The 17,610-nt window shown below is 45.9% G+C and overlaps 1 protein-coding gene across 6 annotated transcripts in view; it reads left to right on the top strand.

Moving 5' to 3' along the window:
* The window catches only part of LOC137525225 (serine/threonine-protein kinase TAO3), a 278,858-nt gene that overhangs the window by 125,441 nt on the left and 135,807 nt on the right, over positions 1–17,610 (top strand). For all 6 annotated transcript variants that reach the window (XM_068246237.1, XM_068246260.1, XM_068246217.1 and 3 more), the window contains 4 exons: positions 5,078–5,285; positions 10,137–10,208; positions 12,123–12,224; positions 16,451–16,496. In XM_068246237.1, coding sequence (XP_068102338.1) covers positions 5,139–5,285; positions 10,137–10,208; positions 12,123–12,224; positions 16,451–16,496 — 367 coding nt within the window. In that variant the 5' untranslated portion in view covers positions 5,078–5,138. The remainder of the gene's footprint in view (positions 1–5,077; positions 5,286–10,136; positions 10,209–12,122; positions 12,225–16,450; positions 16,497–17,610) is intronic.

Below are 17,610 nucleotides of genomic sequence, written 5' to 3'. Positions count from 1 at the left end.
CAGAGTACTTGCAGCAGAGGCAATGGGAAAGCATCTTACCCGACCATGGAGCCAACACACACTACACTGCAACTCTGTGTATTCCATTGCATTGGATTTGGCCTGTAGTATTTTGCTCGCAATTAAGCACTAGAGGCCGAATCTGACTCAAAGGAAGACACTGAAACCCTCTGCAGCGTGTCTGGCCTCGGATCAGGTAAAATGCTTTTCCACCGTCTCTGCTGCCGGTACTCTGCAATGGGTAACAGAGGGAGGATGGGTGGCCTCTAGATACCAGGGAAACTCAATATGGGATAGGGCAGGTGGACACTAGACACCAGGGAACATGCTATAAGAGAGGGGGGAAGGGGTACCTTTTAGACATCAGGTATGCTGTATGGGAGAAGGAGGGCGAACTACAAGGCACCAGGTATGCTGTATGGGAGAGGGGATCATTCCATTCACATGATCTTAGTTCAAACCAAGATTTTGCTCTGGGGGGGGGGCAATTTAGGAGCAAAAAATCTGTTTATAAAGATTATAGCGTTCAAGGGCGCACCGATATGCGTGCCTATGCACCATACACACAACAGCATGAGCTGTGTAAATGCTGACAATGGTTGGAGGACACAGAGTACTGGATTTAACCCTGGCCACAAGGATTATAATAACCTAGAGGAAGACCCGGTGTTGCCCTGGGATGTATTTGGCTGCTGTTGGCTCCACCTACCTTTTCTAACCTTAACACACAGACACTCAATGACCAAGTTTGTGAGCACTTTGGTTCCTCTGCATCAATAATTTCAATGTTCCTGTGGAAATGAAAAGAATCTGATTAGCTGTTTGTGGCTCTGCTCCCTTTCTGAATTTGAACCCCAGTCACCCAATGACCAACTGCACCAGTCTCGAGGCCTCTGCTATGAAGAGCCCCCCCAGGCAGTGGCGTCCCTAGCGTCGAGCGGCAGGAGCGGCCCGCCCCTGGTGTCTTCAAGGTTGGGGGTGACACCCGGAGCCCTGTGCAGCCGCCCCTGTCCTTTGCTTGCAGTGTGGCCTTGGGTCTCACCCCCTGCATGAGCCTTGAGATGGGCTGCCCCGTGTTTCCCTCCCTCCCGTCAGACCTGCAGATCAGCGCGGCGAGCAGGGACAGACCTCCAATCAGCGTGGGACCCGGCTGACAGAGCGGCGCAAAGTATCCCTGACTACTTCATATGCGGAGGTGACGTCACTCGTCATCTCCTGCATATGAAGTGTCTTGCGCGGCTGCTGTGCGCCACTCTGTCGGCCGGGTCCCACGCTGATCGGAGGTCTGTCCCTGCTCGCCGCGCTGATCTGCAGGTCTGACGGGAGGGAGGGGGAGGTGAGAGAGAGATAGACTACCTACCTACCGCTACCTAGCAAAACCCCCTCTGCTACTCTTCTACATACCTACCTAAAGCCTACCTAACCACCCACCCACTACTACTTAGCTAAACCATACCTACCTAACCACCCACTGCTACCTAGCCACCCACACACTGCTACCTACCTAGCCACCCACACACTGCTACCTACCTAACCACCCACACACTGCTACCTACCTACCTACCTAACCACCCACACACTGCTACCTACCTAACCACCCATCCACTACTACTTAGCTAAACCATACCTACCTAGCCACCCACACACTGCTACCTACCTAGCCACCCACACACTGCTACCTACCTAGCCACCCACACACTGCTACCTACCTAACCACCCACAGACTGCTACCTACATACCTACCTAACCACCCACACACTGCTACCTACCTAACCACCCACACACTGCTACCTACCTAACCACCCACACACTGCTACTTAGCTAAACCCTACCTACCTAACCACCCACACACTGCTACCTACCTACCTAACCACCCACACACTGCTACCTTCCTACCTAACCACCCACACACTGCTACCTACCTACCTAACCACCCACACACTGCTACCTACCTAACCGCCCACACACACCTACCTACCTACCTAACCGCCCACACACTGCTACCTACCTAATCACCCACACACTGCTATCTACCTACCTAACCACCCAAACACTGCTATCTACCTACCTAACCGCTCATACACTGCTATCTACCTACCTAAACCCACACACTGCTACCTACCTACCTAAAACCACACACTGCTACCTACCCACCCATCTACTGCCTGGGGACACCCTACCTATCTGTAGTTGGGGCACCTTACTACCTATACTGGGGACACCTTACCACCTATACTGGGGATCACCTTACTACCCATGCTGTCGACACTTACCACCTATACTGGGGGGGAGACAACTCCTTACCAACTATACTGGGGACACCTTACCACCTATACGGGCTGCACCTTACTACCTTTACTGGGGACACCTTACTTATGGGACATTCTATACTGGGGGGTTGGTACCCACATCTTGCTATATAGTGGTGCCATGGCCACACCGACTTTGCCTCAGAGGAACGCACAATCTAATCCTGTCATAGTGTAATGTCCTGCCATATAATGTATTTATTTAGTGCTGATATCTTCTGCATCACTTTACATAGTACATAGTCATGTCACTGATTGTCCTCAGAGGAGCCCACACTCTAATCCTACCATAGTCATAGTCTAATGTCCTACCATATTATTATTATTATTATTATTATTATTATGTATTTATATAGCACTGACATCTTCTGCAGCACTTTACAGAGTACATAGTCCTGTCACTGACTGTCCTCAGAGGAGCTCACAATCTAATCCTACTACTGTCTAGCTGTCACGCTTACTACCTTTCCTTTTTTTTTTTGGGGGGGGGGGGGGGTGTCTGTGGATAATCAGCACCGGGTGTCAAATACCTTAGGTACGCCACTGCCCCCAGGGACTTAAATACACACCTTGAATACAAATCAGATGCAATCTATGCACTAAACCCTAATCTAGATAAATTGAATGCAAACTAATACACATGGATGCAGCTAGCTTCAAGTAGACTTTTGTACAACAGAAGGAAATTTGTAGTGCTTCCAAATAGAGGCGGTACCCGAATTTATCAGCGGCATAGATGTACAGCCTCCATTTGAAAGCGCTGCCAATTTCCTCCCATTGTACAGTGACCAAGTTTGTGAGCTTTCGGGTTCCTAGCATCAAAAAAAGTGACTGGAAGAAGTTTATCCAGCAAAGAAATCAGATGGCAGTTTGTGGCTCTGCATCCTTTAGTGAATTTGAACCCCAGTGACAGACTGTACCAGGTTTGTAGCCTCTGCTGTTAACCGTGTAAGAATGGCAGCAGTTTAAATATTAAGCGGAATTTTGATTGGCTGTTGTAGGTTCCACCCACTTTCCTGAATATTCATTCCAGTCATCCAGTGACCAAGTGTGCCAAGTTTTAAAACCCTGCAAATAACAGTCAAATGGCCCATACTCACGGGCTACAATTGTCGCCGCAACGCACGGCGCGCGCGTGTTGCGGCGACAGGTCGCCCGTGAGTAATGGCCCGTTGCATGGGCGCACACCCCGAACCGTTGCTCGTTGCTGCTGTCGCCGGGCGATTGGCGCGGTCAATCGCCTGGCGACGGTCCGCCGCAACTGTCGCTAGTCCTCGTGAGTATGCGGACTAGCGATAGCAACCTCTTACTACAATATGGCGCTTCCGGCGGCGGGGGAGGAACGTCGGCGACAGCTTCCGTCGCAGAGCTGGTCCCTCTTCCGCGTGTGTACGCGGAGGGACCTGGCAACGAGCTCACGCTCACGTGTGCTGGCGACAGGCCACTTTTGCAGCCCGTGAGTACGGGCCATAAGAATTGCTACAGTTTACATTTTGTCATGTAAAATGAATGACTGTAATTTGGCTGTTTTTATGGTCTGTCCACTTCCCCTAAGTTGTTTACCTCAGTCACCAAGTGGCCAACTGTGTCAGGTTTTGGCACTCTAGGTTTAATACTGTGAGAATTGCAGTCTTTTAAAATGTTCCCACCGACGTGAATGGGTGAAATCTGATTGGCTGTTTGTGGTTCTGCCCAGGTGTGCAGCGGGGTGTGTGACTTGCTGAACATATGATCACAGGTAGTAAGGGATCTGTATACCAATTTTCATTGCAATCTGCCAAGGCGTTTTTGAGTGATCGTGGCATATACCTTTACACTCACGCATACACACAAACATCCAGACAGACAGATGGATAGATAGACAGACAGACAAGAAAGACTCAGGCTCATCTGAGCCATCTGTGAAGAAGGAAGCATCAGAAAGATGGAATGCGATGTGGAGGGCAGTGCACAGAGGAAGCGACAGGGTTGAATTAACTACCTTGCTGTGGTCCCATCAGATCAAATTTGAGTTCTGATCTGATTGCTTCAGAATGCTTTTCCAATTCCAAATGATTATCCTAACCATTTGCAGCATTTACACAGCTCCCACTGAGGTGTGTATGGTGCGTAATGGATGTATATTCGATAACCCTTGAGTTTATTTTTTAAGCACATTAACTGGATCCGGACCGATGCAGTTTGAATCCACGTCCAGCAGATGATGATGCTGCTGCTCTGACTGGACGCAGATTCAATGTCTTACTGAATGACGCGTTACCGCCGATCTCTCCGCTCTGAACCCTCTGCAATATAAGACGGCAGAGCTCTGTAAGCAGGTCAGGAACCGTTTTCATTGGCTCCTGACCATGTGATCACGGCGAGCCAATCACATTGGCTCCCATTGATAGACAACATCAGGAGCCAATGAAAACTGCTCCTAACTGGCTGTCAGCACTCTGCTGTCATTGAGACGGAAGAGAGGAGTCTGCGGCGATGTGGCACCGTCGAGAGCAGCAGGTGCGTGCGGCAATTCGTCGGGAGGAGGCGTTTTAGTGTACTAACAGTCGCTGGTCCTTAAGGGGGCAGAGACTGCTGGTACGGAAGTGGTTAATGTGTCCCAAGAGAGGACTTTAGAATATGTGTCCTAATCTTTTCATAGGTTGATGAATTGTATGCTTGCATGATGCATTATCCATATAATATTTTTGAATATTTTTATGGAAAGCTGGCATTATTGCTACAGTGTAACAACAAATACTAGAACTTGTTTTTTTTCTTTGTTTCAGGGCCCGGCTTCCAAGCCAAGAATACTTCCATGTAGCATGAAACAAGCCAGGGATTGCAAGGATGAGTGACATTGCCATCCCTTCCAAGATGCGGAAGGGCCTTATAAAGGATCCTGACATAGCGGATCTGTTTTGTAAAGAAGATCCAGAGAACATATTTTTGGATTTGCATGAAATCGGACATGGCAGCTTTGGAGCAGTCTATTTCGTAAGAAATGTCAAAACAAGTTTTATCAGATAGGTTTGACTTATGATCAAATTGCTCTACTATAGTACCTCTGGTAAAAATTACAGAGCTTAAATACTTGACTGATCTGATGTCATTGGGTTATGCTCCGCCCCCACTTTATGACGCATTCTTGGCTATGTTTTTGAAAGCTCTTCGTAAACCTTGTCCTGCGTTGCTGCAGCTCGCCCAGCTCGGCAACCACCAGTTAGGTAGCGGCTATAATTGCATATGAGTAGGAAAAGCTTGGGAGAGGTTTTTTTTTAGAGAGACTCTGAGCAGAGTTTTAAAATGAAAAGCGTCACCCGGGGCTTCCTCCAGCCCCACCATAGCCCACGAGGTCCCTCTGCGTCCTTTGTGTCACCTCCGGGTCATTTTGGAATGCGCATATGCAGTTGCGCCGTGCGTGACCTAACTGGGCCTTCAGTGGGACCACGGAGGGGACCTGGAGGACCCTGAGCTACCTCGCTGAAGGCAGCCCCAGGTAAGTGCCTATTTTTCATTTTTAAAGCTCTGCTCAGGGTCCCTTTAAAGGACCACTATCGCAAAAATGCTAAAATGTAAAATACTGTACATGTAAACACGTACAAATGAGAAGTACATTTCTTCCAGAGTAAAATGAGCCATACACTACTTTTTTCTTCCTATGATGCTGTCGCTTACAGACGGTCTGTCATTCAGCAGGTACTAGAAATCTGACAGAACCGACAGGTTTTGGACTAGCCCATCTCCACATGGGGGATTCTCAGTTTTCTTAAATTTTAAAAGCACATAGTAAATGTCAGTTGCTCCGTCCAACTGCCAAAAAAAAGTGTGCTGTGAGCAGGGGGGCTGGGTAGCATCTTTGTATAAATCCTTTGCAGAGAGTGTCTTTATAAATAATAAAGGCCATGCTGAGAATCCCCCATGAGGAGATGGACTAGTCCAAAACCTGTCGGTAATGTCAGATTTTCTCCTACCTATTGTAAGTGACAGCAACATAGGAAAACAGTAATTTATAGTTCATTTTACGTAGAAAAAAAGTAGTTCTCATTTGTATGTGTTTACGTGTATTTAAAATTTTAGCATTTTCAAGATAGTGGTCCTTTAAGCAATTTTAGGCCTAAAATTTATTTTAAAAACCTCTCCCAAGCTATACCTCAAACTACAGGATCTTCTCAAAAAATTATCATATTGTGATAAAGTTCATTATTTTTTGTAATGTACTGATAAACATTAGACTTTCATATATTTTAGATTCAATAATCTAATAATAAAAAAAGTCAACCTTCAAATAATTATGTTCAGTTATGTACTCCATACTTGGTCGGGAATCCTTTTGCAGAAACGACTGCTTCAATGCGGCGTGGCATGGAGGCAATCAGCCTGTGGCACTGCTCAGGTGTTATGGAGGCCCAGGATGCTTCGATAGCGGCCTTAACCACTTGAGGACTGCAGGGCTAAACCCCCCTAGTGACCAGGCCATTTTTAGCAAAATTGGCCACTGCAGCTATAAGGCCAAGCTGCAGGGCCGCACAACTCAGCACACAAGTGATCCCCCCCCCCCTTTTCTCCCCACCAACAGAGCTCTCTGTTGGTGGGGTCTGATCGCTCCCCCCATGTTCATTATTTTTTTTATAAATATTTGTGTTGTCACTTTAAAAAAAAAAAAAAAAAACCCTCTTCCTTTAAATCCCTCGCTCCCTCCCTCCCCACAGCCGGCCAATTACGGCGCTCGGCTGTCATAGGCTTCTGCCTATGAGAGCCGATCGCTCTCTTGTCCCCCATGGGGACAACCGTGTCACACGGCTGTCCCCAGTGCAGCGCTGCTGCTCATCGCAGCGCTGCACCTAGTAAATAGACGGCGTGATCGCCGTCTAACAGTCTCCCGAGCGGCAATAGCCGCTCGGAGACTGAAGGTGGGGCGGAGCTCCGCCCTCCGAGCATGAGATGCGCGCGCACCATGCGCGCGATCTCATGCAAAACAGAGCCCCAGGACTTTACGCCAATTGGCGTTAGGCGGTCCTGGGGCTACCGCCGCGGCCACGCCTACTGGCGTGACGCGGGCGGCAGAAGGTTAAGCTCATCCAGAGTGTTGGGTCTTGCGTCTCTCAACTTTCTCTTCACAATATCCCACAGATTCTCTATGGGGTTCAGGTCAGGAGAGTTGGCAGGCCAATTGAGCACATTAATACCGTGGTCAGTAAACCATTTACCAGTGGTTTTGGCACTGTGAGCAGGTGCCAGGTCGTGCTGAAAAATGAAATCTTCATCTCCATAAAGCTTTTCAGCAGATGGAAGCATGAAGTGCTCCAAAATCTCCTGATAGCTAGCAGCATTGACCCTGCCCTTGATAAAACACAGTGGACCAACACCAGCAGCTGACATGGCACCCCAGACCATCACATGACTTCAGGCATTTTGGCATTTCCCTCTCCCCAGTCTTCCTGCAGACTCTGGCACCTTGATTTCCGAATGACATGTAAAAGTTGCTTTAATCCTAAAAAAGTACTTTGGACCACTGAGCAACAGTCCAGTGCTGCTTCTCTGTAGCCTAGGTCAGGCGCCTCTGCCGCTGTTTCTGGTTCAAAAGTGGGTTCATGCTTCCATCTGCTGAAAAGCTTTATGGAGATGATTTCATTTTTCAGCATGACCTGGCACCTGCTCACAGTGCCAAAACCACTGGTAAATGGTTTACTGACCACGGTATTACTGTGCTCAATTGGCCTGCCAACTCTCCTGACCTGAACCCCATAGAGAATCTGTGGGATATTGTAAAGAGAAAGTTGAGAGACGCAAGACCCAACACTCTGGATGAGCTTAAGGCCGCTATCGAAGCATCCTGGACCTCCATAACACCTGAGCAGTGCCACAGGCTGATTGCCTCCATGCTACGCCGCATTGAAGCAGTCATTTCTGCAAAAGGATTCCCGACCAAGTATTGAGTGCATAACTTAACATAATTATTTGAAAGTTGACTTTTTTTTGTTTTAAAAACACTTTTCTTTTATTGGTCGGATGAAATATGCGAATTTTTTGAGATCAGAAATTTGGGTTTTCATGAGCTGTATGCCAAAATCATCAATATTAAAACCATAAAAGGCTTGAACTACTTCAGTTGTGTGTATTTGAATCTAAAATATATGAAAGTCTAATGGTTATCAGTACATTACAGAAAATAATAAACTTTATCACAATATGCTAATTTTTTGAGAAGATCCTGTATACCTCCTCGTGTTCATTTATTGTCTGAGGTTTTTTGAAAATGTGCTATCCTTTTGAGTGTAACATAGGCAAGTCATTTGAGGGATTTCCACACCACAACTCACACAGTATTTAAGGGCCTAGACAGCACTTGATAATTCAGCAGAGAGCTTTTTCAGCTGTGACTGAGCATTGGTGAAATATTTCTTATGCTCTTTCTGAGCTGCTGGAAATTTTTGGGTTCTGAAATAATTTGACAAAATGTCAGACCAGAAAGGCACCTTCGTTTTATCGTCTAAAACAATAGTTTTGTTTCTGGTGGTGTTTCTGGAACGATAGTAGTACAGGCAATCTGAGGTGAGCAACCTGTCCTTTTCTATGGAGAGGGGTGAAGATGAGCAGTAGCATCCAGCTGTACAGCTGTACTGTACTGTAGTCACTACAGTAATCAGCTGATTATTTCCCTTCTCAGCAGATCATTTCCCTTCTCAGCAGATCACTGAAGAAGGATTTGACACTGGCAGACACCTTTTACTGTGCAATAGGTTGTCACAGGCATAACTGGTTTGTAACATGTTGACTAAATCAGAATCTTTATTTTGCCAAGCACGACATGGTCGTATAGGTTTGTATAGACCAGTGATCTGCAATCTTCGCTCTCCAGCTGTTAAGGAACTACAAGTCCCACAATGCATTGCAGGAGTTTGACAACCACGATTATGATTCATTAAGTCAAATGCATCGTGGAACTTGTAGTTCTTTAACAGCTGGAGAGCCAAGTTTGCACATCATTGGCATAGACCATCTTGAAGTTTATGGCTAGTGCAACTAGTCTTATGTGACTTTAAATCATGGTTAATTAAAACTATACTTAAATGCAGCTTTTTAAAACGTCTAAAACGAGAAAGCTAAACATTTCTTGAAATATATACAGACCTTTTGTATACATCTCCATTCACAGATACGTGATATCATAGCAATAAACAGCAAAATGCCAAGAAGCTAATAAAGCTGGCCATACATAGAACCCTCTGAGATCATTATCTGATTAGAGCGGATCTGTCTGATCAAATCCCTTCACAGACTACGCACAGATTTTTCAGTAGATTTCAGCCAGGCTCTGCTTTGAGTCTCCTCCTTCCTAGCAGCCTGTGTTATGTGATAAATACTACAGGCATATTGGCACCTACTAGACCACTAGAGTCCTGTAGAGTTTAGCCTCTAGGATTTGTGATGTGACTCAGGCACCTGGGAGAGAAGAGACAGGAAGCAGAGCCTGGCAGTGGATAGATGTGCAGCAGACAGGTGAGTGTCAGCTCAGCTGCTGCATTGGTCGTAGTGAAATCAAGTACCGCTATAAACCTGCTCCTGACCCACTGCCTATCGAGTGACATTTTCCATCCAGCATGATCGACAGAATCTATTGATTTTGGATGAAAATTGGGAATCATTTGGTACATCAATTTCTAGCATATTCGATCTAATCTGCCGAATATCGATGCAAAAAATTGACCAGCGTATGGCCAGCCTGAGTTCCTCAATGCAGAAGGTGCTCCATGTACTGCTCTTTGTGAATGAATCGTTTCAAACTCTTATGTCACAATTTGTAAAGCTGTGTGATTTACATGTGTTTTTGTCTTCTTATTTTAGGCCACAAATTGTATGACAAATGAAGTGGTTGCTGTTAAGAAAATGTCCTATAGCGGGAAACAAATGAATGAGGTAATAAATATATTGATATTTTACATATAATTCAGTTCAGACAATGCACTGGAACTGAGGCTGCAGGGAGTACAAACCAGTTCTTCCACGTATGCAAGCTTGGTCGTAGCCACACTCCAACCTTCCCATCCTAGTGTACTTCTGTAGCCTCTTCATTAGTGCAGAGGCTGACCTATAGGCATGTGGAGTGGGTTTGCCTGTACAGAAACACACTCTGCCTCTGTTCCAAAGCAGAGGCTTTAGGCAGGTGGGGCAGTAAAGGGACATCTTCCCGACACGAGACGGGTAATTTTGGCTCAGAAAAAAAGCTCGGTAATTCACCGCCAACAATAGCCAGTGCTCAAATTATGTGCAACCCCCCTTGAAGTTGCAGAAACTTGGGGAGGGGAATAGCATTTATGCCAGCCTAGACTGGGGCAGGGTGTGCCTTTGCCGAAAACCTTTTTAAAAGTCAAAAACCTCTATGTATTATAAGGTATGTATTATAAATGGGGTTCTTATTCAGTGCTGAATCCTCTGAAACCTTGGCAAACTCTAATTTTATAGCACCATGTACCTAACCCCATCCCTTCCCTGGAGACCCCCATTATCAGGGGCAGACATGGGTCCATGCAGCCACACAGGGGCCCATGTCTTCTGGGGCCCATGCAGCAACACCACAGTCAGGCATGGATTAATCTCTAGGTTCATGCATGTATGGGCACCCAACCCATTCAGAAGATGCCTCTCCCTGCATGTGTCCCTTCCCTCCGTGAAGTTGTCTTTCCCTCCATGCAATTTTGCCCCATGTGGCTGTCTGTCACCTTGACTGTGACTTAGTGAAGTGCTGCAGATAATGGCAGCTCTGTATAAATGCACAATGATAATATAATAGAGAGACATTAGACTATGACTATGGTAGGGATTTGGTTGTAAGTTCCTGAGAGGACAGTCAGTAACATGTCTGTACTCTATAAAGACCGCTGTGGAAGATATCAGTGCTGTATATATAAAGAATAATGCAGCTCTTTTCCATATTGAAAGAGCTTTAAATGTACAACTTGTGGTGTCAACTCCTCTCCTCTTGCTGGATAAGTGTAACCCTGGAGGCACTGGGGTAGGGGTCTGGGCACACTGCCATTTTCATTGGTGCGCCTTTATTCTTTTGTTTTTATATACAGAATAACATCAATGGTAATTTTTAGTTATTATTTTTTTTACTAAATTACATTTTTACAATGTTTAATGTTTTGTGTGACACGTTGTATGATTAGTGATAATGGCCTGTGGCCCAGTCATGTAGGAGACATAATGATTAGGTAAGAAAATATGTGATAAATGAATACAATTATGTAATTTACAGTTTTTGGATCCACCCATTATTATTATTATTATTATTATTATTATTATTATTATTATTATTATTTATTGTATTTATAAAGCGCCAACATATTACGCAGCGCTGAACATTAATTTAGGTTACAGACAATATTTAGGGGTGACATACAGCAATATGACAATACAGGAATAATAGAAAACCAGATCACACAGCACAGTATGAGTACAAGGTAATGCTTAGTCAGTCACTGGATGGATCATGGAGATTAGGCAAGTTAGGTTCACTCAGATGCATAGCATGGGTTCACAGTAATGGAGGTGTATGATCAGGTAGGACACAAAAGGAGGAGGACCCTGCCCAAAGGCTTACAATCTAAAGGATCCCATGATCTGTTCTGATAACAACCGCTGTCACAGGGCCTCCTATATGTATTCTCACTCACAGGGCCCACTGTTGGCTTTGTCCGCCACTGCCCATTACAATGAGTTCTAAGTACTGTAACAATCGCCTATGGTGCAGTGGGTTTTGAATTATACATTTTCTATATATGTAAGGACATACTACTGTTACTTACTGTTTTGTTTTCCTTCACACAGAAATGGCAGGACATAGTCAAAGAAGTGAAATTCCTGCAGCAGCTGAAACATCCCAACACAATTGATTACAAAGGGTGCTACTTGAAAGAACATACCGCATGGGTAAATAAAGCGGCAGCCTTTACTGCTGCTATAGCAAAAGTTTCCTCCTTTCTTTAAAGCGGAATATAACCCTGCATTTCAACTTTGCTCAAAAACATAATTTACAGCATATTATATGCAACCAGCATTGTTTTTTTTTACTATACCAGCATTGGAAGGGTTACACACAGAGTTTTAAACTTCGGTGGAGAGAACTGCAGACGCAAAAAAAAAAATGATATAATGAATTGGTTGTGTACTATGAATAATTACTAGAAGATTAGCAGCAAAGAAAATATTCTCATACTTTTTATTTTCAGGCATATAGTGTTTTTTCTAACATTGCATCATTCTCTAATATGTGCAGATTACACAACACTCAGCATTCAAAATGATTCTTTCAGAGCAGTCTGTGAACTAATGACCTCTCCTCTGGCAGAGGAAAAGTAAAAAATTAACTAACAGTTGAGATAATAAAAGTCAGAAAACGGCCCTCTCCACGACTTTGAAAGTCGTAGAGCTTAATGGCTTTTTTTGTATAGAGATAACAACTGGGGTTTCTTATCTCTTCCTGTACTGGAAACAATTAGACTGATGTATCTGATCTTAGTGTTTTATTTCTTAGCTGTACTACACATACAAATCATAATATCATAATTTTTTTTTTCGCTTCAGTGTCTCTTTAACTAAACAGAATGCAACAACTGTGGAATGTGACTCACTCTCTCTGACTGTGCAGGAGCTGGAGGACAGCCAAAGAGTGTGTAACATTCCTCACTTGTTACATTCTGTTTAGTTAAATGTATCTATGTAAGTTTTAGCTAAAGCTCTGTGTGTAACCCTTCGAATGCTGGTCTAGTAAAAAAAAAAATTGCTGGTTGCATATAATATGCTGTAAATAATGTTTTAGAGCAAAGTTGAAATGCTGGGCTATATTCATTTGTATTGTTTAACAACTTGGTGTACGTTTTTGGCTTCAGTAATTACAATTTCCACTTGCAGAGTCTCCATCCGAGGAGCTTAAAGTGTACCAGAGACTAAGTAAAATAAAAGTTTTATATACACAGTACCTGGACCTTCCTCCAGCCCTCTCCGCACGGATCGCTCTCACGCCATCTTCCTCCGCCTTCTCGATCTCCCGTTAGCAGTCCCGTACATTTGTCACGTCGAGGCCAGTCGGCACATGCACAGTGCGGCTGTGCATGCCCCCTGTCTTGGGCTGCTAACTGGAGATGGACAAGGCGGAGGAAGAGGGTATGGGAGCGATGCATACGGAGGGACCTGGAGGAAGCCCCAGGTATGTATAAATCTTTTATTTTTCTTTGTCTCAGGGTCATTTTAACCTCCTTGGCGGTATGAAAAATACCGCCAGGAGGGAGCGCAGCAGTTTTTAAAAAAAAATTTTTTTTTTTAATCATGTAGCGAGCCGAGGGCTCGCTACATGATAGCCGCTGCTGAGCGGCATCCCCCCGCCCGCTTCGATCGCCTTCGGCGATCTCCGATCAGGAAATCCCGTTCATAGAACGGGATTTCCTGGAGGGCTTCCCCCGTCGCCATGGCGACGGGGCGGGATGACGTCACCGACGTCACTGACGTCGGGACGTCATTGGGAGTCCCGGGCCACCCCTCGGCGCTGCCTGGCACTGATTGGCCAGGCAGCGCTGGGGTCTGGGGGGGGCCGCGCCGCAGCAGATAGCGGCGATCGGGCAGGGGCCGGCGGCGATCAGAGTGCTGGCGCAGCTAGCAAAGTGCTAGCTGCGTCCAGCAAAAAAAAAATTATGAAAATCGGCCCAGCAGGGCCTGAGCGGCACCCTCCGGCGGCTTACCCCGTGTCACACACGGGGTTACCGCCAAGGAGGTTAAATAAATAAATAAAAAGATGGTTTTGGCTTTAGGATGCGCCGTTCCTAACTTTTCCTCCCCACCCATGGCCACCTTAGTTAGCAGTCAGGATCCCTTCACTCAGATGTGCATCAGCAAAACTGGAGCTAAAATCCAGAGCATTTATTTTCATGCCAGTAAACATCAGGATAGTAAGATGCACATTGCTCATACAGATATCTCTGGGGTCCCCCGCATCCATTTCCAGAGATGTATATGAAACCCAGGAAGTGAGTGATTTCTCTGCAAGCATAGCAGAGAGATGGCTATTAGGAAATGGGGAAAATTGTGAAATGCACTGTGGTGTTTGGAAGTTAATGGTACAATGTAATCATTAGTGGAATTGGTAGATGTAGAGATGTGGAGCTGGCACCATCCAATAGTATTATGCTCTTTTATTGATAATACATAGCAGCTGTTTTTTGTGACTGCTATGTATTATCAATAAAAGAGCATGATCCTATTGGATGGTGCCGGCTCTACATCTCTACATTGAATATCTGCTTGGTGACAGGATAGCCTTGGCACATCCCGCATGTTTCATTGGACGGTGTGCTGCCTCTAGTGTTGGGCGAACAGTGTTCGCCACTGTTCGGGTTCTGCAGAACATCACCCTGTTCGGGTGATGTTCGGTCGAACACCTCATGGTGTTCGGCCTTTTTAGTTCGGGTTCGCCCGAACAGCTCAATGCCCAGCCGAACAAGGCCGAACAGGGCCCCTGTTCGGCCAAATACTGCCCCCCTATGGGGTCGCAGGCATAAGGGGGGAGCATGCCCCGGTCGCGGGGGGGGGGGGTCGGAAATTCCCCCCACCCCCTCCGCTAGCGCTCCCCCCTCTGCCCGCTTCCCCATACAAAAATTTTCCGTAAAGTTCAATAGTACCTTCAGTGGCTGTCCTGGCTGGCACTGTGGTGTGAGTGAGGAGGAGTCCGAGTAGGACGCGTTGAGGCCGGGCAGCGGGCGGTTCAGCGGTAGTACCCTTGTGGTACTTCCGCCCTTTCTCTGACCTCACGTCCTCTACGTGATGACGCATACGAGGGTACGCGTGACGCGTACCCTCGTATGCAGAGGACGTGAGGTCAGAGAAAGGGCGGAAGTACCACAAGGGTACTACCGCTGAACCGCCCGCTGCCCGGCCTCAACGCGTCTTACTCGGACTCCTCCTCCCTCACACCACAGTGCCAGCCAGGCCAGCCACTGAAGGTACTATTGAACTTTACGGAAAATTTTTGTATGGGGAAGCGGGCAGAGGGGGGAGCGCTAGCGGAGGGGGTGGGGGGAATTTCCGACCCCCCCCCCCCCGCAACCGGGGCATGCTCCCCCCTTATGCCTGCGACCCCATAGGGCCCCCAAAAGCGGGATGTTCGGGGTTCGGGCCGAACATGCCGAACATCTGGCCCATGTTCGGAGAACGGACCCGAACATCCAGGTGTTCGCCCAACACTAGCTGCCTCTCACACATATCAGTGGAAATGGTAGATGAGATGCAATTTTTCTTCAGGCTTGCATAGAAGTGTATAAGGGTCCTGCCAGATCCACTTACTGTCTATTTTAGATTAGCCAAATTTTAAAGGTGGCCATACAGACATAGATTGCCACCCAGTTTGGTAAACCGAGCAATCCCTTGCTGATCTGAATCTAAGGAATCAAACCATCCATACGCTGCACATAGATTGCAGATTTCAGTATTGTGCTGTTTGATGCATTGTTATACTACTTGCTGGCTGTCAATCTCCTACTCCTCTTAAGTCAACCCCAGCAATCAACATTTTATCTCTGTTCGTAAATTTGCTCTTTTGTTTTGCCAAAAATTTATCGAAATTGTAATCGATGCAGCATGTTGTGCTATAGACTCCCCCCATATTAGAGCGGAGTAATCCAAACTGCTGGTAATCTATGGGAAAAATCCATGGGTGTATGGTCTGCTTAAAGTGGACCCAGGGTGAGAGTGATATGGAGGCTGCCATATTTGTTTCCTTTTAAACAATGCTAGTTGCCTGGCAGCTCTGCTGATCTATTAGGCTGCAAAAGTGTCTGAATCACATCAGAAACAAGCATGCAACTAATCTTGTCTACTCTGACCATGTCAGAAACACCTGCTCTGCTGCATGCTTGTTCAGGATCTATGACTAAATGCAGAGGATCAGCAGGACAGCCAGACAACTGGTATTGCTTAAAAGGAAATGAATATGGCAGCCGCCGTATAACAATCACCTCAGGTTTACTAAAAGCTGCGCATTCAATTTGCATGCCAGCTGGCATTATTACCATCTCGCTGTCCATCTCTAATTAGCAAAGTCTTGTTTGTAATCTGGGTTTTCTTAGCTATGCAAAGTAATTTTTTTCTGTTATTATATTTGTTTGCAGCTGGTAATGGAATACTGCCTGGGATCTGCTTCAGATTTATTAGAGGGTAAGAGGAAGATCTGTTGATTATTGCAATCAGTCTGTTTTTCTACGTGTAGAAGATTCCAACTTCTGAATTTGCAGCAAATTCATTTGTCTAATCCATTTATACCTACATAACTTCCACTACAGGTGAAATTGAGACGCATAGGATCTATTTATGAATAAAATGGAAGTAACACATTGTCACATGATTGTTGCCTGCTTAACTTCTTAGCATTGGAAAAAGCAAGTGCTGTCGCAATGCACAGTTTTTGCGTTTCTAAGGGCGCTTTCACACTAGGAGCTGATCTGTGCATTTTGACGGATCTCTTCTAGATTGCGTTTAGAAAGGTAACATGAAAGTTTATTTGACTTTCATGTTACCTTTCACATTAGACCATGCGTTCCAGAGCGTTGCATTGTAACGCATGTGGGAGTTTCTTATTATCCAGCGCCAGTGTTTTCTCGCCGGGTAAATTAGAACAACGGCTGCTAATCAGCATCGCACCACATGTCACGCCGTAGGTCATAACACGTGCATGACATCTAGTCCGTGCATGCCTTATCTAATGTGAAAGAGGGCTTAGTGATTCTTCCTGATGCGGTTGTGATTTCCATTCATTCTAATGTCAGTTTGTGTATTTTTGATGCCAAACATGCATCGCAATTCCGCAGGTGAACCGCAATGCATGGATGGGCACATCAGACAGTGCACTCCACGCAGTTCTGATGTCCTTGTGGATCTTGTTGCATTGTGTTACTGAAATTGCATCTGAAAATGTGAATGTGGGGAACAAACCTTCGGCTGGGAGCACACTTATCTGAATCGCATACGTTTTCCGCGCAGTGGCAAAATGCATACGATTCAGATAAGTGTGCTCCCAGCCGAAGGCCTCTTCTAACACTAATTGCACTTAAAGCAGAGCTGAACATAGAAAATAAACAGTTTCACTTACCTGGGGCTTCTGCCAGCCCTTTGCAGCCTTCCTGTCTTGCGCCGGTCCTCCATGATTCTCCATTCTTCCACCACCAGCTGCTTTCGGTAGTATCCTACCGTCTACTTACATGTCGACAGCAACCATGCGTATCTTTCTACATGTTCCCGCATGCAATAGTGTCTTGTGCTGATAGCGCAGGAC

The sequence above is a fragment of the Hyperolius riggenbachi genome, chromosome 1 (assembly GCF_040937935.1).
Source record: "Hyperolius riggenbachi isolate aHypRig1 chromosome 1, aHypRig1.pri, whole genome shotgun sequence".
In the NCBI taxonomy this organism is placed as follows: domain Eukaryota; kingdom Metazoa; phylum Chordata; class Amphibia; order Anura; family Hyperoliidae; genus Hyperolius; species Hyperolius riggenbachi.
The sequence above is the reverse complement of the archived record's forward strand: the minus strand, read 5'-3'. Positions and strand labels throughout refer to the sequence as shown.